Source organism: Ovis aries, chromosome 26 (genome assembly GCF_016772045.2).
Source record: "Ovis aries strain OAR_USU_Benz2616 breed Rambouillet chromosome 26, ARS-UI_Ramb_v3.0, whole genome shotgun sequence".
Taxonomy (NCBI): Eukaryota; Metazoa; Chordata; class Mammalia; order Artiodactyla; family Bovidae; genus Ovis; species Ovis aries.
This window is the reverse complement of record NC_056079.1, coordinates 35,050,047-35,074,116: the sequence shown is the minus strand read 5'-3', so window position 1 is coordinate 35,074,116 and position 24,070 is coordinate 35,050,047. Positions and strand designations below refer to the sequence as shown.

Genomic DNA, 24,070 nt, shown 5'->3' with positions numbered 1-24,070 from the left:
ATAAGTCATAAAGAAAGATATATATATAACTCTGATGATTTAATATTCAAGAATTTTGCTTTTTTCAGGGAGCTCAGCTCGATGCTCTGTAATGACTTAGAGGGGTGGGATGGGGAGTGGGAGGGAGGCTCAAGAGGGAGGCTCAAGAGGGAGGGGATATATGTATATTTATGGTTGATTCATGTTTTGTACATCATAAACTAGCACAACATTGTAAGCCAATTATCCTCCAATTAAAAAGAAAGAAAGAAAGAAAGATGTACCCAACCCGACTATATGCTGCTGCTGCTAAGTCACTTCAGTCGTGTCCGACTCTGTGTGACCCCATGGACGGCAGCCCACCAGGCTCCCCCATCCCTGAGATTCTCCAGGCAAGAACACTGGACTGTATAAACAAACCTAAAATGTATTGATTCACAGAGAATGGCTTGCTGGAAAATGTTAAGTGAGCTATGTGTAGTAATTAGAATATAGAATGGGAATGCATAAAAAGGAAGAATTTTGATTTTTGAAAAAAAGTCTTATGTTTCCTTCAGAGGCTAGTTATACCTAGAAAGTCACAGAACCTGGATTTAGGGTCTTATCCATCTCTCTGTTTCCAGTAAGATTCCATTTCATTCTAAGTCCCATTGTTTGGCATGATTGTCCCATTGTTGGCATCCCCCAACACTGGGTATTGATGATGCTCACATTCTGGAAATCTCCTTCAGGTAATCATCCTAGGGCAGGAAGTGTGCTTCACATCAGGCATCAGACATGAGCTCCTTTAAGCTGCCTCTTTTCCAAAAGCCCACTGTTTCAGACTCAGTCCATTTCCCTTCTTGAGCAGATTTGGAAAATAGCTGGCCATCAGTCCAAAGGCCATCATCCTCGATGAGTCTCAAGAGATATTCAGTCTTTAGCCTCCTTTCTTCTGGTTTAGCCATTCCAAATCCTTTAACTACAGCAGTGGTGTATGTAACCCCTCATACACTGTTCTTCCTTAAGCCAGCTCTCTGGCTCTCATGTATAATTCTACAACATACATCACTTACTGTAATACTGGAAGCTTATGGCAAGCTATGTGAACATTTCATTACCACTAAATGAGCTTATTCTCACCTGACTCTGCCCTTCCTCAAGCTCACTGTGTTCCTGGTCCTTGCTGGGCCAGGCTGTGGACCAGCTTGGCAGAACTAGAGGCAGTGCAGGGCAGTGGGAAACCACAGAGCCAGGGTTAGGAGAACTGAGTTCCAGTCTTAATTTTCCTTATGGCTGGGCTGCTAGGGAACTGATGTCTATTAAGCAGGGTTTTTTTTTTTTTGACATAAATATTTTTCTTTTAAAATATTTATTTGACTGTACTGGGTCTTACTTAGTTGCAGCATGTGGGATCTAGTTCCCTGACCCGGAATCCAACCTGAGACTCCTTCACTGGGAACATGGAGTCTTAGCCACTGGACTACCACAGAAGTATTTTCCCCCCAAGCAGGTACTTTGAATCCTCACAATAATAATATGAGGTTGAACCATTAGCATCATTTTTTTGTATAATTAAAAACTCCATCCTGAGTTGTTGGATTTCATCTAAAAGCCATGCTATTTTTTTTCCATTCCCATTATCTCTTTGTTTAAAAAGATACATGGACTTCTGTAGAATTAATGCAGCAAAATATAATAGTTCTTAAACTTTTTATTATTTACTTTTTTTTTTTAAAGCCTACAGCACTCAGTATTCCCAGGTGTTCTCCCATCCAAGTACTCAACAGATCTGACCCTGCTTAGCTTCCAAGATCAGCGGCAATCAGATACATTCAGGGTGGTATGGCCATAGACTTAAAATAATTTTAGAATTTATTCAATCAAATCTGTTCATTTGAAAAGGAGGGGGAAAGGATGTTTATTTTAAAAATAACATCTGTGGTGCTTGCTTGCGCAGCTTGGTTGCGTCCGACTCTTTGCGATGCCATGGACTGTAGCCCGCCAGTCTCCTCTGTCCATGGGATTCTCCAGGCAAGCATACTGGAGTGGATGGCCATTTCCTTCTCCAGGGGATCTTCCCAACCCTGAGATCAAACCTGTGTTTCCTGTGTCTCCTGCAATGCAGGCAGATTCCTTACCATTGAGCCACCTGGGAAGCGCTAACATCTGCAGTAAAACTGCCCAAAGAGCATCTAGGGCATGGCCCACCTCTCCTCTGACAGGAGGGGGTTGGAAAGATGTCCTGGGAGACCTTGTGCTAAGCCAGGAAGGCTCTGTCTTGGCTCCAAGTTCCTGAATTCTACATGTCGTTGGACAAGATGCCACTTAAAAATAATCAAAGATGGGCCAGCATGGTGCTGTAGATCTCAAGGGAAAGATGGTGCTAGTTATAGTCAAATGGGTGGGACAAAGGGTCACAGGGGCTTGGTGAGGTCAAGGTGAACACAGGGTCCAAGCCAGATGGTGTCCTTCCAGTCCCATGGTTTCCAGCCCTGACCCCACACTGGAAGCAGTTTGTGAAACTTTGAAACCTACTGATGCTCAGCCCTGAGCCAAAGGATTCTGATTTAATTGGCCTACAGTGTGACCTAGAGTGCCTAAGTGTTCACCCAGGTGATTCTAACCCTCAGACAGGGATGAAAACCACTGAATCCTAATTCAATGCTTTTAGAATTTAATTTGCATACGAGTCACCTGAAGCTCTCATACATTATGAACAGGATTGTACCTGAGATTTCCATCTCCAATAAACTACCAGGCGATGCTGATGTTTTTGATCCATGGAGCACACTCAGAGTAGCAAGTTTTAAGAGGCTTCACCCTCCTTGGCTGTTAATGGTAGAAAGTCTTCAGTTGAGATCATTCTGTTTTCTCTCATGCATTCCCATTAGGCTGTGTCTGTCTGGATATGAAGGGTGCAATTTGTGGTCAAAACCATGGTTAAAGGAATGACTATGGATGAGCAGTTCAGTTCAGCTTAGTCACTCAGTCCTGTTTGACTCTTTGAGACCCCATGGACTGCAGTGTGCCAGGCTTCTCTGTCCATCTCCAATACCCAGAGCTTGTTCAAACTCATGTCCATTGAGTCAGTGATGCCATCCAACCATCTCATCCTCTCTCTTCCCCTTCTCCTCCCACCTTCAATCTTTCCCAGCATCAGGGTCTTTTCCAACGAGTCAGTTCTTCACATCAGGTGGCCAAAGTATTGGAGCTTCAGCTTCAACATCAGTCCTTCCAATGAATATTCAGGACTGATTTCCTTTAGGATGGACTGGTTTGATCTTCTCACAGTCCAAGGTACTCTCAAGAGACTTCTCCAATACCACAGTTCAAAAGCATCAATTCTTTGGTGCTCAGCTTTCTTTATGGTCCAACTCTCACATCTGTACATGACTACTGGAAAAACCATATAGCTTTGACTAGACGGACTTTTGTCGGCAAAGTAATGTCTCTGCTTTTTGATGTGTTGTCTAGGTTGGTCATAATTTTTCTTCCAAGGAGCAAGCATCTTTTAACTTCATGGCTGCAGTCACATCTTCAGAGATTTTGGAGCCCCAAAAAATATGTCTGTCACTGTTTCCCTTGTTTCCCCATCTACTTGCCATGAAGTGATGGGACCGGATGTCTTGATCTTCAGTTTTTGAATGTTGAGTTTTAAGCCAGCTTTTTCACTCTCTTCTTTTATCAAGAGGCTCTTTAGTTCCTCTTTGCTTTCTGCCATAAGGGTGGCGTCATCTACATGTAATCAATTCAGGCTCTGAGTAGGCTTCTGTTTCCTCAGGAAAACTGGATTGCCTGGTAATTTTCTAACATTTCCCTTCAAAGTCTCATCCAGCCTAAAACCTCATTCTCTGTCCACCAGCCTTTGTCCAAGATGAGAAGCAGTGCTGTAAGTCTGTGGTCCTTAAACTCATTGGGGCTGGAAAACCTTCTTGCTTTAGCTTTTGATACTCTGGATTCTCTTGATCCAGGTATTGGAGGGCAAGTCATGTGATGGAGCCCAAGAGCTCTGTCTGTGTCACAGTCTGACCTCTGGAAGTTCTTGGGTTACTTTGAGGTTTATAGAGCTGACTCCCAAGGGCACAGATGAAGCAGTTTCTAAGTGGTAGTTAATACAAAGTACTTTTATTTCTAGATTGTTTGGATTAGCCAAATAGATACATGCAAAATATATGCAAAGCTAATATCCAAAGTTTTAAATACACAGACATAGAGAACAGACTTGTAGACACAGCAGGGGAAGGAGAAGGTGGGAGGAACTGAGAGCAGCATTGAAACATATACATCACGAGGTATAAAACAGCTAGTGGGAAGTTGCTGTAAAGCGCAGGGAGTCCAGCCTAGTGCTCCGTGATGACCTGGAGGGCTGAGATGGGAGGGAGGGATCTGTGTATACTTACACCTTTTGTGAAGAGCCAACTCACTGGGAAGGACCCTGAGGCTGGGAAAGACGGAGGGCAGGAGAAGGGGCCGACAGGAGGTGAGGTGGTCGGATGGTATCATCGACTCAATGGCCCTGAGTTTGAGCAAACTCCGGGAGAGAGTGAAGCACAAGGAAGCCTGGGGTCTCTCACCGAGTCGGACATGACTGAGCAACTGAACGACTGATTCACACTGTTGTATGGCAGAAACCAATGCAACATTGCAAAGCAATTATCCTCCAAGTAAAAATAAATGAAAAATAAATACAAAGCAGTGGCAGTTTTCATAACTTGCAAACTCTGAGCTGTTGCGATCAGTGTTCCTTTTATGAATGTGGGCTTAAGCAAGGTCATAGCTGAGGTTGGATGGAGAAGCCAGGAGGTCCCTTTGGGGGCATGGGGGATGCTGGCTAAGGGTGAAGGAGGGAAGCGTACATGCACGTGTTCTCCTCGGGGGACAGTATCAGCGACAACTGCTTTAAAATGACTTCTAAAGTCTCAGCCTCCCTCCAGCCCAGGCCAAAAGGCCACCCTCTTTCTCCTTCTTCCTCTAAACTTAGCTGGCGCTTTATCTCCGCTGTGCTTCTGGCACGGATCACTTTTCTCATCTTTTAATCCTCTATAAATATTCATAGGCTATAAGAAACGATCCCAGGAAGCTGGCTCCCTGGTTGCATAGCTGATGCTTCTGGATGAGTAAATCATGCCCACCCCTTGAGCATGGAGTATGGATTAGGTGACGCCGGGGATGGTAGCAGAATGAAAAGAGCAGGGGTTGGTATCTGTTCCCAGGCTCAGTGACCCGCCCACCCTCTCTCACTGTACCCACGATGGTCTGGGTGATGCTGTCTCGCTCGCCACTCTAAGAATGGCACCTGCTGGGAGTGGGCAGGGGGTGGCAGTGAGTCAAGAGTCTCTCTTGGGGAAGCCGACTCTGCCTCTTGTCTGAGATTTGTGAGGAGAGGCATTTCAAGCAGCGTCCAATTAGCCGGTCATTAATTCTGGCTCAAGCAATAAGCAAAGAATACAGCCGGATGATGTCATAACTCTTCGGGTCCAAACAACTTAATGAGTATTTATGTCCTAATGACTTCTCAGCCATGTGCAAAAGTAATGCGCATACATTGAAAGAAGTCTTAACTTTGCACTTTATCCTCAAATAACCACACTGACTAATGGTGCATTTGCCTGGCAGGCACTGTGTGACTTCTCAAATCTTAGAATTAGACTGGATGCTGTCTACTGTGTTCCCTGTTCCTCACTGGTTGGTTGGATGGATTGGAGGTACACGGCAGCCTCCAGAAGTCCAGCTTCCTGGGAATGTGGAGAGCATGGAAAGGATGGTAGCATCTCATGCTGAAAACTGTGAATTTTACCTGGAGGTAGAGGTTCCCATGGGGTCTGCTGGATTCACTATGCCTTCTAGGATTGCAAAAGATCTTATGGGCTCTCCTGTTTGTTCACTGCCTTGTCCAGGGCACCTCTGCACAGAGTTTGAGGATGGGGGCCATAACTAAAGATTCTGAGACTGAACTCAGAGGGAATAAAGCTTCTTAACTGAATAGTGTTTGAAGACTGAATGCCTTGAGTGTGCTGTACCCACAGCGCAGCAAGGAGTTTTTAAGATCAGTCTGGAACAAAGAGGATGCTACCGTGTCATCCTAGCAGAGTCCTAAAGTGTGTGTGCATGCTAAGTCACTTCCCTCGTGTCCAACTCTTTGTGACCCTCTTGACCATGACCCGCCAGACTCCTCTGTCCATGGGATTCTCCAGGCAAGAATGCTGGAGTGGGTTGCCGTGCCATCCTCCAGAGGATCTTCCCCACCCAGGGATCGAACTCACGTCTCTTACTGTCTTCTGCATTGGCAGGTGGGTTCTTTTACTGCTGGTGCCACCTGGGAAGCCCTATTTTGGGCACCAAGGATTGATTTAATGGAAGAGAATTTTTCCATGGATACAGGTTAGGGCTTGGTTTTGGGATGATTCAAGCACATTACATTTATTTGCACTTTATTTCTGTTATTATTACATCAAGTCTACCTCAAACCATCAGGCATTAGATCCTGGACGTGAGGGACCCCTCTCCTGAAGTAAAATGTGATTCCTTCTCTTAACTAAATAGCTCAGTGGAGAAGACATTTTCCCCCTCATTCTGCACGCACTGGTTCTGAGCACCTGGGATATGTCAGCGGACAAAATAGATAAAGATTCTGTCCTCATGAAACTTACATTCTGTCCTCCTTATCTCAATGCCTAGAAGAATGTGGAGAATCACAGCCCTGGGAGTCTTTTGTCAAGCAACATGAGAAAGTTACAAAAGGGCTTTTATCTCCTCTGAAGTTCTATTTAATGACTTAGTTTCGAAGATTAGGATTCTGCAGAAAACAGGAATACTCAAGATATTTAGAACCTAATCAGTGACTGAACTAGAGGGAATTATCCTATATTAATGAAAATCAATGATCTATGAATAGGACATTAATGAAGACTGATGATCTATGAATGCAGTGTGGGTAAGGAAGCAGTTCTCACTAATAGGCTGATTCTACTCAGACTGTTGATACAAAACTGAATCGGAATGATGGTTCTGGTAAGTCACCCTCATCTTTGTTTATTCTCAGGAAGTGTTTAATGACACGTGCTTTGGAATATGGGATATTTGATAGTGTTCTTTAATTTTCTTCATGGCATCTAAGAAGTAGCACATGGATTTTTCTATTCTGTCTTGCAGCCTCAGATAGCAGTATTCACTTCCTAACATATCAGAGGAGAAGCAAGAGAGATGCTTCATTTTGTCTAAATCATGAGAGCCTTTTTGGGACTGGCTGTAGTGGGAAAGGAATCACCCAGTACCTTTGTGGGAGAAGCTGGAGCTTTTACATTATATTCTGACTGAGTCAGCTTTCACCCAGCCCATCTCCCCCAAACAAAAATAAATTAATGAATAAATCACTGCAATAAACATCTTGTGAGATTTAATTTAAGACCTGATTGTGGCACCAAAAGTCCCCTAAGCACCATTTTCTGGACTTTGCACTAAAACAAGTTAGCATGAAATGTGGCCTCTATATAAGATGAAAAATAAAAATGATTTTCCCCGCATCAAGGGTTATATATCCATGAGTATAAACCACATCATCCATAATCCACAACTTTAAGATAACCATTGCCTAAGATTTTTATTTATAGCCTGCTAGTCTTCATAGTTTTATATGTCTATGTGCATAATTTAATAAGTAATTTGGTTTACATCCCCCATGTAATCTCTGTCTTTTCATTTATATTATATCCTGCACATTTCTCCAGGTCACTAAATATTTTTTCTAAAACATAATTTTGACTGCTGTGTTTCAGGGTGTCAGTAAGTATTAGTCACTTAGTTGTGCCCAACTCTTTATGACCCCATGGACTGCAACCCACCAGGCTCCTCTGTCCATGAGATTTTCCAGGCAAGGATACTAGAGTGGGTTGCCATTTCCTTCTCCAGGGGATCTTCCCGATCCAGGGACCGAACCTGGGTCATTTCAGAGTGTAGAGAGCCACAATGTATTTAATTCATTCCACTTATGAATATCTAACTTGTTTTTAATCCTATAAAGTAAGTTTAATGAAATTATCAAAGATTTTAAATTTAGCTATCATAAGGCATTTATTAAAACACGAAAGTTGATATTAACTGAAATTTACTAGTTCTTTTCTTCATGTATTCATCACATGTTTATTGAACATTTACTGTCTACACAAGGGGATGCTGTCCTCTGTGAGAGGCACAAAGGGAGCCTACATTCTGAGCCCCAACTTTGCACAGTTTGCATGGCGTTGAGGCATTTATCTGCAGAAGGGGCTGGACTCTTTGGGCTAAGCTGTGTAGGGACAGCTGTGTAGGGATAGCTGCTTTTCAGCCAGGCACTAAGTGACCTGGTCACATTGAACTGTCAACAGCATGTACAAAAAAACAGTGATACTTGAAGAAGAATTCCTCCTATCATGAATTTGGTTTAGGGTAGGAAAATAGAGAGAGAGAGAAATGAAAGGCAGTTTATCATAGGGCCTGGAAATTAGGAAAATTATTTTAAGAGAACACGCATATTTTCAAATAATCCCTACTGAGAACAGATGCTGAAGCCTGGGAAATGTGTTCCGACTCTGTAGTTTATCTGTTAGCATTTGGCCTGTAGCACCCTTGACATCACTAGAAGCGAGCTGACATTGAAATATGGTGCTGGGTCTCAAGTCAGGAGAGCTGATCGCTGCCGTTTCCTTTGCTACTTATTAAGCAGGAGTCCTACACTGGCTGATTTATCTCCCGAGCTTCAAGCTGCCCCATTGGTCAAGCTGGATTTGGGGACAGCTCAGATTTTCAAAAACAAAACAACAGCAGGCAGGATAAACTGCATAATATCATAAAACTTGGAAGACTTAGTATCATGGATAAAAACTCTTCAGTAAGAAAAGCACATACTTTTGGGGGGAATGCATTATGGACTTTTATTATTATTTTTTAAATGTTTATACAAGTTTTAAAGGTTACTTTCCATTTAGTTATTTCAGACTATTAGCTGTTTTCCCCATATTGTACAATATATCCTTGAGCCTGTCTTATACCAAATAATTTGTGCCTCACCCACCCTGCCCTGTATCATACCTTCCTCCTCACTGCTGGTAACCACTGGTTCCTTCTCTGTGTCCGTGAGTCTGCCTCTTTTTTTGTTATCAGCAGTAGTTTAGTGTATTTTTTAGATTCTGCATATAAGGGATATCACGCAGTATTTGTCTTTCTCTGTCTGACTTATTTTGTAATGCCCTTGAAGTCCCTCCATGTTGCTGCAAATGACAAAATTCCATTCCTCTTAATGGCTGAGTAATGTTCCGTTGTATATATAGGTACCACATCTTTATCTGTCCATCTGTCGACGAACACTTAGGTTGCTTCCGTATATTTGCAGTTGCAAACAATGCTCTTGTGAACACTAAGGTGCGTGTGTCTTTTTCAATGAGTAGAAAACCACCTGTTTTTAAATGCATCCATTTACAGGGTTATTTCAAAAGCCCCCAAATTCTTTGTGAGAATGAATGAAAGGGGGAGAGAGAAAAGGAGGAAAGAAGGAAAAAAGAAGGAAGAGAGGAAGAGAGAGACAAAGTGTCGGAACTAAGAGATGTTAGTGAAGCCTCACTTGGGTGGGTGTGGGGGTTGAAGGTCTTCATGTGACTCTGGACTGGAAGGCAGACAGGTCAGTGAGAACACCGTTACACCATTTCCTGGAGACTGTCTTACCGCTTTCTCTGGCAAAAGACACCCACTTCATGATCTAGCAAGTAAGCCTTTGAGAACTATCAATGGATCTTCTCTGCTTGGTTGAAAGAAAACGTGCTCTAGTCTCCTGAGCAGTTATTTCTGAACTTTTTTTTCTTTTAATTCTTTTCTCCAGTAGGATGTTAAATCCATTCTGATCCCAGAGGCTAGGGTGATCAACTCATCCTTGTTTGCTCAGAACTTTTCCCATTTTGGGCTTCCCTTGTCGCTCAACTGGTAAAGAATCCTCCTGCAATGTGGGAGACCTGGGTTTGACCCCTGGGTTGGAAAGATCCCCTGGAGAAGGGAAAGGCTACCCATTCCAGTATTCTCGGCTGGAGAATTCCATGGACTGTGTAGTCCATGGGATCACAACAGGTTGGACACGACTGAGCAACTTTCACTTCATTTCACTTTCCCACTTTAGCTCTGAAAGCCGCGTGTCCTGGGAACCCTCTTGGTCACAGATACACTGGTACCCTGCCAAAAGCCGCATTGAGGGTTTGGATACTGTGATCAACGAATCAGAGGAAAATGGCTTCCTTTTTGAATGCAAAATTTCCAGAATGAGATACCTTATTTGTACTCTCTGAAATATGCAAAGATAACCTTGTGGAGATATATCAATAACCTCAGATATGCAGATGACACCACCCTTAGGGCAGAAAGTGAAGAGGAGCTAAAAGCCTCTTGATGAAAGTGAAAGAGGAGAGTGAAAAAGTTGGCTTAAAGCTCAACATTCAGAAAACAAAGATCATGGCATCTGGTCCTATCACTCCATGGGAAATAGATGGGAAACAGTAGAAACAGTGTCAGACTTTATTTTTGGGGGCTCCAAAATCACTGCAGATGGTGACTGCAGCCATGAAATTAAAAGACTCTTACTCCTTGGAAGAAAAGTTATGACCAACCTAGATAGTATATTCAAGAGCAGAGACATTACTTTGCCGACTAAGGTCCACCTAGTCAAGGCTATGGTTTTTCCTGTCTGGATGTGAGAGTTGGACTGTGAAGAAGGCTGAGCGCCGAAGAATTGATGCGTTTGAACTGTGGTGTTGGAGAAGACTCTTGAGAGTCCCTTGGACTGCAAGGAGATCCAACCAGTCCATTCTGAAGGAGATCAGCCCTGGGATTTCTTTGGAAGGAATGATGCTAAAGCTGAAGCTCCAGTACTTTGGCCACCTCATGCAAAGAGTTGACTCATTGGAAAAGACTCTGATGCTGGGAGGGATTGGGGGCAGGAGGAGAAGGGGACAACAGAGGATGAGATGGCTGGATGGCATCACGGACTCGATGGACGTGAGTCTGAGTGAACTCCGGGAGTTGGTGATGCACAGGGATGCCTGGCGTGCTGCAATTCATGGGGTCGCAAAGAGTCGGACACGACTGAGCGACTGAACTGAACTGAACTGAACCTTGTGGCGACCAGAGCCATCAGAGATTGGCTGAAGGTCACACAGTTCAGGAGTGGTGGGGTCCAACTTCGCTTTGATTTCCAATTTTGAGTCAAAGCTGTTTTCATTCCCAGCTACTACCTTTGTTTGCCTATAGGGGATATGGGCTTCCCTGGTGGCTCAGATGGTAAAGAATCTGCCTGCAATGTGAGAGATCCAGGTTCAGTCCCTGGGTTGGGAAGATCCCCTGGAGTAGGAAATGGCAAGTCACTCCAATATTCTTGTCTGGAGAATCCCATGGACAGAGGAGCCTGGCGAGATAACAGTTCTGACTCTGCAAAGAGTCGGAGACAACTGAGCAACTAACATACACATAGGGAATATAAACTGAGCTTCGATTTATGAAGACAGTTAGACAAAGAGGCATAAGAAAACTTAAACTCTGGGTCTGTACCAGGATGGTAGGATTATTAAAGAGAAGAAGCTCCCATGCAAATGCAACATTAAACTACTTTCTTATGCACAAGATAAGATTATCTTATTTGATGAAAATTCTATGCTGTATCGCTCCTGCCAGAATGTGGTATATAAGGTATCAATTGACAAAATCAATTCTGAAATGTTTTTAGGGTCCAGTTTAGAGATAAGTAAATTATGCTTCACGAGTCAGCATTCATCCAGGCTGCAAACATTTGATATGTTTTTCATTTCTATCCAAAACCATAGATGGCCATAAATCCTCAGAAATTGATAAAGATGCTGGAAACTTTGGAAGAAAGATCCAATTTCCTTCAGAAAAGTGGATAGAAGTCCTTTCACATTACAGGTCAACTGCATATTTGTAGCTTTTATTAGCATTTCTAAGTCAGAGCAGAGTGATTCTGTGTGGCTGCAGGAACGGTATAGCCCCAGTTGGAGTTTTATCATCACCAGGTGATGTATTACTAAATCTTGCAATGAGGCTTTCAAGAGACTTCTTATTTCTCTTAAGTCCCTATAGGAATAATACCACTCGGTTTCATCCAGAGTAGCTAAAAACTTCCCTAATGGTGAGATCTCTGGGTAGGTCCAAAAAGGCTCTCTAGGTATTGTGACATGCAGACATTTTCTGAGTTAAAATGTCCTTTAGCGAGTATTTATTTGTATATAAATTATTTATCTTTTATTGAGACCCAGTTGATTTAAAATTTGTGTCAGTTCCAGTTGTACAACATAAGGATTCCATATTTTTGCAGATTACACTCCATTTTGGATGATTAGAAGATATCGGATATAATTCCCCATGCTGTACAGTAGATGCCTGAGGCTCATCTGTCTCACGTGTAGTAATTTGGGAGTACGAACCCCACACTTTAATTTGCCCCTCCAGTCCCGCTTTAGTAGCCACAAGTTTGTTTCTGTGTCTGTGAGTTCATTTCTGTTTTCCATAAAAGTTCATTTGCATTGTTTTTACATTCTGCATGGAAGTGCAGGGGCATGGGTTGGATCCCTGGTTGGGGAGCTAGATCCTACATGCCACAGCTAAGACTTGGTCCAGGCAAATAAATAATGATTTTTAAAAAGAAAAGAAAACCACAACAAAACCCAAGCTTGGACATCTCTGAAGTCCATCATCTGAGAAGGACAATAATCCAACTCATAGTTATTGAAAAGATGCAAGCAACTGAATGTTGTAATGCATTAAAAAAGTTAATTATGTTTTTTGTTAGTAAACCCTTCCAAGTTAGATTCATTTTCCGCCCACCCCCCCCCCGCCCGAACCCAAAATAACTGTAAGCTCACAATGGAATGTGCTAATAGCTGAGGCTGTGTATCTCAAAATAGTGAAAGTCCCATCTTTTCAGTTTAGATAAGCAACATGTGCTCTATAGTGTTTGTCTTTTGGTCTAAACAAATATTGTACTTTCAGCATCAATTTTAGCAGGTTTGGGTTGAAAATAACCTCTCACAATAAACATAAGTAATTGACAATAAAATTAGCATGACTTTGTCAATTGGTACCATCTATGCAACTGATGGGTCTGCTTCTATCACTTCAACAAACCCCTTGTTTATTAGTTATACCCATTTATAGCACACAGATGTCTAATTCATTCAGAATCTTTCAAGTCCTGATTGTTCAATGTTAACTTGAAGTTTTGGCTTTGGTTAATAAATCATTTCTTGACCTCCAAGAGTTTATTAAACAAAAAACAAAGCCTTTCTTTCCTCCTAAAGAGTGGTCTCCCGAACTATCAGATGAAACCATAACAGACTACAATCTCTGACTGCAATAAATTAGGAATTTTTAATTGTAGCCCAGGTTCAAAAGCAAAATGTTCAACCCCTCCCAGGCGATCCTAATGCTCCGTCAAGGATGAGGACCACTGAATCCAAATTCAATGCTTTCCAAATTTAACTTGCAGGAGTCACCTGAAGCTCTCATAAATGTACGCCCTCACCCAGTGGTCCAGGACTGAATCTGAAATTTGCATCTTCAATAAACTACAGGTGATGTTGGTGCTTTCAGTCCATGAAGCACACTCATGAAGTAACTGGTTTTAAGTGGCTTTGGCCTTCGTGGCTGTTAATGATACCCTGGTCCTCAAGATTCTTCAGTCAAGATCTTTTCTGTTCTCGTTCATGAAATTTCCCAAATTCTTGGATTTTTCAGCTCTAGAATGAATGTGAGACTCTTCCATCTTCAACTACCGAGGAAGCATGCACTCAGGAAGGGACTAACCTGGCTTGTCGTTCTCTCCATTTTTTCTCTCCCCAGCTACACCTCTGAGCTCACTTAAACCTCCGAGGGTGGACACTGCTCCAGTGACTCCATCTCCCTATCAAAGAAGAGACTCAGACAGATACTGTGGACTCTGTGCAGCCTGGTTCAACAATCCTCTGATGGCCCAGCAGCATTACGATGGCAAGAAGCACAAAAAGAATGCGGCAAGAGTTGCTTTGTTAGAGCAGCTGGGGACAACTCTGGATATGGGCGAACTAAGAGGTAAGAGAAACTTCTAATTTCTGCCGCAGAACTGGGCTTTCTGAGAAAGGGTGGCGCTTTCACAAATTAGGATGATTCTTCTTATTGCTTTGCTTACTAAGGACAATTCTAGGCTTCTCAAAAGGAATGAAGGAAATGGACATGGACATAAACATTTTGCCATCTCCTTTCTTTCAAAGTATTTGGGGTTGTCAGATTTTAATTGACTGAGTTTCAGATCAGAGCTGCCCATCTATGAACCAGTTTTTCCTTCTGCCTTATCTTTAAGCACCTTATCAAAAGAATGCTTTTGTACATGAATTGTAAGGGAGCAGATGCAAAAGGGCAAATGCCATTATCTTTGTTTTACATTTGTGTGCTTTTATGAAGTCAGTTGAAACAAAGCAAACCGTTGACTCTATTTCATGGCTTGAAGTAAGCCCAAGACCTTTGCATGCATGTTAGGAAGCTGAGGTAAGTCAGTGCTGTGGACCGGTGTGGAATCAGTACTTGGCTGCTTCCATTCCCTCACCTGACACATATTTTCTGTTGCTGGGAAACCACGGAGCATTAGAAGTCTATGAGATTTCACAGAAGCTGTGAAGTGGAGACTTGTAAGTCACAGGATGAGGATCAGTCCTATGCATTCCTAAGGAAGCCAGAAACCAATCTGTAGGACCTAGTAGAGTATTTGATCGTCAGCGACTACTCAAGCAGTTTTGGATCACCTACACAGTTTTGATCAGCTGATGTTGGCATTGTAGAAGTAGAAATGCATTTTCTCAGAAACATAATTCTACAAAGGGTGTTCTACTGTATCTCAGATATTTTATGGGTTAGATACTCTTTTAGGGACTGACCCGGGGATCATCCATCCTAATAACTGTAATAACAGAATTTGCAAATCACTTTTGAGAATGCAACCTCGGTTTAAATTGGATTCGGTTCAAGGAGCCTACAATTCTTATCACTCTGATTGGGCTATTAGCCTCTAAGAAGATGAACCCAGAACATGTCTAGATAGAATAAGTGGGATGGAAGATCATGCTGAGTGAGCTGAGAGGAGGAACAGGTCACTTCTAACTGTGTTGGTTGGGGAAGACTTCACTAAAGAAAGGGACTTGTGTTGGAACTAGAAATGTTGGTGGCATTTTACAGGTGAGAAGGCATTCTCTGTGAGCAGAATCATGCATGTTCTGGTAAAAGAGAGGAAAGCGTAAGAGGTAACTGGCAAATAAACACATTATCATGGAGGAATCCTGTGACATGGCATAGATTTAAGACTGGGGGTCCATTAGGACATCTATGGAACCTGATGAGAGACTGAGTTTTCCAAGATACATGATTAAAAACAAGAACTAAGAGCAAAGAGCAAAACCACTTTATTTTTGTGTAGGTCTTGTAGCTAAAGAGAAACAGCATGGAGCTTAATATTTTGGTGTGTTGGATAATCACGTCGCAGATGCTTTTGAATTGTTGGTCCTATTGCTGTCTGCTGGGGAATTACTTGTGTTCTCAGTCTCTGCCTTGTTAAAAAATACAGGAGGAGTATTTTTTAGCTGAAGGCCTCTCCACAACTTGCTGTTCCTGGCAGATAACAAGTCTGCTCTGTAACTCCTTGACGGCAGGCACTGAAGGAGAAAAAGAGGGCTTTATTTATGTTTTGTGCCAGATATTATGATTTGGAGAAGAATGATTCCTAGAGCACATTCTTCTTGTCTGTTTTGAATTATCAGGGATGCCTCTTTTATGTACAACCACATCTTAATGACTTGGGTGTCTGAATTCTGTAACATTTGAGTGGTTGGTCTTTTTATACAGAAGACAAAAAGAGCTGCTCTGGGACTTGATAACTCAGTGAGATTCTGACTCAGTAGCAAACGAAATGGGATTTGCGCTGAGCACAGTGTCCTTGAAACCAACCTTTCCACTCACCCCAGGTGACATCTTGATATATATGCTTCCAGGCATTAAATATTGCAAAAGCTTGGGGAAGAAAGCAATGATGATAACCCAGCAAGTTTTAAAACACACACACATACACCCTGTCTGCTATTTCTGGAAATCTTCTAGTGAGTGATCCATCAATTAACAAAGGCAAAAATGCTAATCAGTAAATACAGGCATATCTATAACTTTTTAAAAAACGTTGTCAAGCAGCTGGAGGATGATATGGCAATGTCACAGGCTTCTTCTCTTTCTTAGCACTTCTCAGATTTTAGACACCACATTTACCCATTTAATTTGGTTTTCCTGATTTCTCCCTACTCCTATAGACTGTTAGCGACTTAAAAGCAGGGATCTATGTCTGTTTTGCCCGCTGATATGTTCAGAAACACCTAGAACAGTGACAGATACAGAGCAGGTACTCAATGACTGCTGGATGAATGAATAAATAGAGAAAGCAAGATTTAAATAAATCATTGAAAATTCTACATTTTAAACACAGCAAACACTTTCCTTTCTAAAAGGATCCCGATTGCATATTTTTACAGGAAATTACTTATGACTTTTTCATCTAACTTAAAAAAATGACATATATTTTATATATGGTGAAATGCAGAGATACTGTGTTATATAGTTCATTGGGTTTTAACCATGCAAATGCCTGTGTAACCCATACTCCTGTTAATCCATAACTTTTCCATCACAACATCGTTGCCAGGTACCCCTTCTCAGTCAACCCTAGCCTCCCATTCCAGATTCCCAGCGACTTTTCTTCTTTGGTTCACCATAGCTTAGTTCTGCTTGTTCTAAAACTTTGTATAAATGACCACAGAAAGTATGCATGTTTCTAGATCTAGTTTCTGATATCACTTTGAAATGGATCCATTGGTTGCACAGAAAGCAAGTAGCTTCTTGCTGTTTATCACTGAGTGGATTTCTTCTAGGCAGAAATCCTGCATTTGGCTTATGCCTGCTTCTCTCTTTTTTTGGGTGGGGGGGCGGGTGGTATGTTGAATAAAGCTTTCCTGAACATTATTTTTGTTGTTGTAGACAGATGTTTTTTCTTCTGTTGTTAAATATCTCAGAGTACAATTGTTGGGTCATAAGTTGGGTTCATTTTTAACTGTATAAGAAACTGCCAAAATGTTTTCCAAGTAGCTGCATTATTTTGCACGCCCTAAAGCAATGTACATGAATTCTACATCCTCACCAACATTTGTCTTTCAAATAATAGTCATTCTAGTGGGTGTAGGAGAGCATGTCACTATGAATTTAATTTGTGTTTCCTTGTAGGCTAATGGTGTCCAACATTTTAAAATGTTGGTCATTTGTATATCTACGTTTGTGAATTAGACAATTCATGTCTTTTGCCAATTAAAAAAAAAATTGGTTGCCTGCCTTTTTATTATTGAGTAGTAAGTGGAAGGTGTCCATATATTATCAATACAAATATACCCATTATGAATATTTTGTCTTAGCATATGTCTTGGCTCTTCATTTTCTTAAATAATGTCTGGTAAGCAGACATTATTGAATTAGGAAAGTCTAGGTGGCTCAGATGGTAAAGCGTCTGCCTGCAATGCAGGAGACCTGGGTTCGATCCCTGGGTTGGGAAGATCCCCTGGAGAAGGAAATGGCAACCCACTCCAGTACTCTTCCCTGGAAAATTCCATGGACTGAGGAGCCTGGTAAGCTACAGTCCATGGGGTCGCAAAGAGTTGGACACAACTGAGTATCTGAACAACAAAACAAGATGAGCTTGGTCATATCATTCAGTGACCTTCCTCCACCTTCTGGTCACCTAGGGTACCTGGGCAGGGGCCTTGGGCTTTGGGGCTTCTCTAAGAAGGAAAAGCACTCTAGGTTAAAAAAACTGAAGCATTTCCAAAGGCAAACAGTACAGCTATTGCTGTGTGACAGTCAAAACTTAGTGGCTTAAAAAATTGTAGACCTTTATTATCTCTGAAAGTTTTTAGGGGGCGATTTGGGAGTGGCTTGACTGGGTGATCCTGACTTGAGACTTCTCATCCCTGTGTAGCTGAGATTTCAGCCTGGGCTTCGGTTCTGCTTTGAAAGGTGGTTCATTCCATTACAGAAAGCAGAGTAGTGCTTGCTGGTCCCTGGGGGCGAGGGGAATGAGTCGACTGTAGTGGGACCGCAAGAGGACATTTGTGGGGTCATGGAACTTACCTGGATCTTGATACAGCTATGTGGCTGTATGTGTCTGTTTGTCAAAACTCATGTAACTGTATCCAAGGAGACAGTGACATGTCAGTTTCAAAAGTCAAATTAAAAAAGAAATAAAAGGTAATTCACTCGTGTGATGCAGGAGACCTCGGTTTTTCTCTTTGTGGGCTTCTCCCAGCGATTTTGAAGGTGTCTATGCTGTGGTTACTGGCTTCCCATGGAGCCTCAAGTGGAGGCCATTCTTTTTAGGATGCTCCAAGGTCACATGGTCTTGCTTCCATTACTTTTTATAGGCTAGAATTAAATCATGGTGATGGTGGTTTAGTTGCTAAGTTGTGTCTGACTCTTGTAATCCCATGGACTGTATAGCCCGCCAGGCTCCTCTGTCCATGGGATTTCCCTGGCAAGAATACTGGAATGGGCTACCATCTCCTTCTCCACGGGAATCTTCCAAACCTCAGGGGTCAAACTCATGTCTCCTGGGTCTCCTGCATTGGCAAGCAGTTTCTTTACCACTGAGCCACCAGGCTAGCTCTAGAAGTCAATGCCAGTGACTGTTCAAGTGGTGGGAGGGAATTCACCTCTACCCCTGAAGAGAGGGCTATGAGGGAACACGTGGACACTGTTAAACCACCACAGTCGTAATGCAGGCAAACGACTGGCCCACGTGACAAACTGCACACTTGTAGACTTTGGAGTGAAAAATATCTCATCCACAGGTGGAATTAGTAAGTACAAAAAACCACGTCAAGTCATGGATTTTGTTTTAAACAAATCTAACAAAGATCTCTGCCTGTTCTCATGAGAACCAGATCAACAGAAAATAGTTTCTCTGAGGTCCTCTGCCCAGGACTTGATGGATGTCATGGGTGGAATTGACAGAGACAGGGCAGGTTGCTTAAGCATCTCCATGTGAGTTTTCAGCAATCCTTTCTTCATCTGAAAACCATTCTCCCTTAGGGCGTGGCCAATTCAATACCCTCGGTGACTCCAGAGATTTGGGGGCCAAGTTATTAATAACGGGAGTTTCCAGCTTGTTTAGGGGTACCCAGTCTCCCTGTGAGATGACAGACCCAGAACTTCTGATCAGTGACTCGAGGTCCAGATTTTAGAAACAGACAGCTGGTTATCTGTCACTTCTGTATTTCCTCTTTGACTCCTTCTTTTACTTTTTCATTTCTTTCCCACTTCATTCCACTAACACTGAATGCCTACTAGGTACCAGGTATGAAGTACTGGAAATACTTCAGTGAATGAGAAGACAAGGTTCCTATCTTGAGAAGACGCAGGAAACAAACAAAATATGTTTAGCTGATGACAAGCACGAATGGGAGAGAGGTGGTTTCCTTTAGATGGGAAGGTTAGTGACAGCCACTCAGAGAAGCTGATATGTGGAACTGTGACCTGTGAAGGAAGCGAAGGATCCCAACATGAAGCATCTGCTCCTTCAGGCAGAGGTGTTGGCAGGTGCAAAGGTCCTGTGGTAGGCAGAGAGCCTGAAGCTAATGACAGGAGAGGGGTAAAAAGTGAGACTGGATTTAGGTGAGGTCACACTGCGTAGATCCTAGTAGGTTGTTGGAAGAAGTTGTGATTTATTCTAAGTGCGCAGAGGTGTTTGCAGCTTATCTTCCTTGTGAGTTTAAATGTTCTGCCTTTCCTCAGGGTCACCTCCTACAGGGCTGGTGGGAATGTAAATTGTGCAACCACTATGGAGAACGGTATGGAGGCTCCTTAACAAACTAAAAATAGAGATAACATAAGATGCAGCCATCCCACTTCTGGGCATATACCCTGAGAAAAGTGTAATTAAAAAAATCATGCACCCCAAATATTTATTGCAGCATTATTTACAATAGCTAGGACATAGAAGCAACCTAGATGTCTATCAACAGATGAGTGGATAAAGAAGATGTGGTGTGTGTGTGTATATATATATATGTGTGTGTGTGTGTGTGTGTGTGTGGTGGAACGTTACTCAGTGATAAAAAAAAGGAACAGAGTTGTGCCATTTGCCGAGTTGTGGATGGATATAGAAATTGTCATACAAAGTGAAGTAAGTCAGAAAGATAAAACCATATATTAATGCATTAATGGATCTGGAAAAATGGTGTAGGTGAACTTATTTGCAAAGCAGAAATGGGCAACATAGAGAACAAACATGGACATCAAGTGGGGAAGGAGTGGTGGCGTGAAGAGGGAGATGGCGATTGACATTTGGACACTACTGGTGCTGTGTGTAAAACAGACAAGTGCTCTTGCCTGGAAAATCCCGTGGGCGGAGGAGCCTGGTGGGCTGCAGTCCATGGGGTCGCGAAGAGTCGGACACGACTGAGTGACTTCCCTTTCACTTTTCACTTTCATGCATTGGAGAAGGAAATGGCAATCCACTCCAGTGTTCTTGCCTGGAGAATCCCAGGGACAGGGGAGCCTGGTGGGGTCGCACAGAGTCGGACACGACTGAAGCGACTTAGCAGCAGCAGCAGCAGTGAGAACCCTATGTCTCACCTTTCGATACTTTAGGGCTTGGTTCATTTCCACTGTGGGTCACAGGCTCTTCCCTCTGTCGAAGAACAGGTCCTGCTTCTGTCATTCCTGGGAATGCACCCTGGGATCAAGTGAGCCTTGAAGGATACTGAAAGATGTGCAGGTCAGGCGCCCAAGTGATACCAGGCTCCAGGCAGAAGATGGAATCCCCGCAGAGGCATATGAACCGGGGACAGCAGCGCCCCCTGGAGGAGATGTGTGGGGTGGTTGCAGCTTGCCTGCTGCGTGCCAAGTTGCTTCAGTCGTGTCCGACTCTGCCACTTCATGGACTGTAAGCGCCTCTGTCCGTGGGATTCTCCAGGCAAGAATACTGGAGTGGGATCCTCCTCCAGGGCATCTTCCCAACCCAGGGATAGAAATTTGATCTCTTACATCTCCTGCATTTTAGGCAGGTCCTTTACCGCTAGTGCCACCTGGTAAGCCCCAGATAAATTATAGTGGGGAAAAAAAAAAATCAGAACAGTGGTTGTCTCAGGGCTGGTAAGGAGCACCAAGTGAGAAGAGCTTAAGGCCACGTTTAGGGTTAATGGGAGAAGTGGCCAGAGAAAGTCAGATCACGGTGACAGTTGAATATGGAACCCTGAAGGGAGTAACTCAGACCTTTATCATGAAAATGACATGTTTGTATTTGTGGTTTTGAAAGAAACGTCTATAGACACGTCCACCAAGACAGCTGGATTAGAAGGGAACTGGTTGGGAGGCAAGGAATTTTTTATTGGGAAGCTTCTAATTTAATCCAATGAGAAATTGCATCAACTTGAACAAAAGGAAGCAGTGGCAGGGAGGATATCAGTAAAGGCAAAAAATGAGAAAGGAATTGGATGTGAATTCAACAAAGTTTGGTGGCCAGCTGGTCCTCCAGAGCCGTGGACAGCTGTCCCTTCCATGTAGAGGCAAGTCCTGCCCACGACTGACTCTTAACTGGCCAGGCTGGGTATCCAGATACCGTCAGAAACTTCTGCTGAAGTGTGAACCGTGGGCTGGGCATTCGGTGTTACCTGGCATGATGCTTATGATCTTGGAGAGATAGCAGTAAGCAGTCCTGAGGAGAGACCTTAATTCCCTGTCCAGGATCTAAACCTGTGTAGCCTGGGTGAAACCAGGAATCCTAGCTGCTATGGGGGCCAGAGGCTAGAAGCAAAGCGGCCCTGGCTCTTTTTCCCTGTTTGAAAGTGGAAGTATTTCAAGGAGGCAAACACTGTAAAAAACAGGTACGAGTTTATTATTAGAGCCGCAGCATAACAAATGGGAGAGCACACTGAGAAACAGTTTATTTAAGATGGAAGCTAGGCAGAAATATACACCCGGAGCGGATAGCAGGCATTCTGAGTGAGGAGCTCAGTAAAGAGGTAATTTAAATCACTTAGATAGGACAGTCCTTCCAGGTCTTTGGCCAATCATTAATATCCTGTTTCATCTTTTCACTCCTGACGGGGCCTAGGACCCTCCGCAATAGGCGTGTGCAACTTTTTGCTAAGATGGATCCCACCACAGAGGCCTGTGAATGCATGCCCACACTTATTATGGGGTGGCACCGCCTCCCTTTTTGACCCCCAAGAAACCTTCTGTGCATGTGCAGACAGGGACTTTTCCCTTGATCTCAGGAGCGAGCACCATATCTGTTTACTTCAGCAGAGCTCAGCTTCTGCCTCTAGCTTTGTCCTTGGAGTGTCTGGCTGAGAACAAAATTTCAGCTTTACTCCACTTGAGAAACACCAGTTGTCCAGTCCAGGGGCCTATCTGTCTCCTACCTCACTTTTAACCCAGTCGTGGACTTATTATTCTTTGCATCACCTACAGTATCCAAAACAAGGTATCCTTGATGGAAGGTCCTGAGTGGTGGCCAAGCGCTTGAGTGGCCTCACACTTGCTAAGCAACCCCGGTTTTCTCTGGTGCTCTCACAATTATGGGTCTCAGATGGATGACGGAACATTTCCCAGTGCTGACTTTTTGATTTAAAAAATTCCTATGTTCAGTGAGGTGTTTTTTTATTCCATTTAAGAAGGGAAAACTAAAGCCTTAGTTCATTCCTCTTAGAAATATTTTCAGTCTTGGAGAGCTGTATGCATTTTATCTAGTTGAGAATCAGCAGAAAATAGGACCTTTAAGCAGATATGATAATTATAGAACATAATTCTAAATTGAATGGTAGGGGAAGAGGTGCCAGAAGAAAATGCTCAGCTTAGATTACACCTGGTTATTTTTGCATTATTATTTTTAATGTGTTTTGACACCTCAGCTGTTGCATCTAGACTCGCTCTGATCTTCAGAGCCCACATTTTGGGTTAGATAATTAAACTGCTTAAATGGCTCGTGTTCCTGTCATACTACTGGTGTGGGAAAAGAGGGTGATATGGAAGAAATCATTTTCATTCAGTCATTCATTCATCCATGCTTACTAAGCACCTATTACATACCAGGCCCGGTGTCTCAAATTACACGGAATATTCAAACGTCTGTGCCTCATCCTCTCACCTCAAAGAGTTTAAAGTATTGAGAACAAGGGGGAGAGCAAAACAATATGTTTATTAAAATAAATATAACACAAAATATGAAAACAAAAACAGAGCTGAAAAGCCAACCCAGTACGATGTTTTAGGGAATTGAAGATAGAGGAATGATGACTTCCAACCTGGAGTCAGCATCAGGACACGTGGAAACGGATGATCAATGTCTTGAGAGCAGAGGACCAGCATGACTAAAGGTGCGGAGGGGTGGCAGAGGTGTGAGCACCATTAGCAGTCAAGTTCAGCGGAGTTAGATGTGCGAGTGAGATGAAGCTGAGAAGACAAATCAGAACCAAATTATAAATAGTTTCCATGGCAGGCAAAGCTGAACTGTATTTGCTAGCCATGCCTTTTTTTTTTTTTTTTTTTTTCTTTTCTAAGTAGGACGATGACTGGCTTCATCTGGGCTTTCAGGGGATTGCTGTGTGATGGATTGGAGTAGGGGGATTCAGGAGGCCAGGAACCTAAGTAGAATCGATGCAGAGGCCACTGTGAAGGCTTGTGGGGCCTGAGGTCTAGCAGGGGGAGGGGAGAAATGGGCCCCCTGAAAGGTAACACTTATTTCTCTTCCCAGGGGGTTCAGTAGACTCTACCTTCCCCACGCCAGTCAAATGAAGAGGGATCAGAGCATTAGAATTCTGAAAGATACCCTGGCAAGGCCTTGGGAACACTAATAGGAAAAATAGAAATTTAATGAGTAATATGAATAATAACTGAAATTTTTGTTCACCCTCAAATCCAGCAAGAAATGTAGCTGATGAACACTCATGGCAGTCTGTTTACATTCTGTCGGGCCATTCTTTCTTCAGCTGTGACAGATTTTGGTCCATTATTGTTCTTCATGTAGCTA

The 24,070-nt window shown here is 42.9% G+C and overlaps 1 protein-coding gene across 2 annotated transcripts in view; it reads left to right on the top strand.

Annotated features, from left to right (window-relative positions):
• The window catches only part of ZMAT4 (zinc finger matrin-type 4), a 373,991-nt gene that overhangs the window by 227,874 nt on the left and 122,047 nt on the right, over positions 1-24,070 (top strand). For both annotated transcript variants that reach the window (XM_027962641.2, XM_027962639.3), the window contains exon 5: positions 13,828-14,055. In XM_027962641.2, the coding sequence (XP_027818442.1) occupies positions 13,828-14,055 (228 nt within the window). The remainder of the gene's footprint in view (positions 1-13,827; positions 14,056-24,070) is intronic.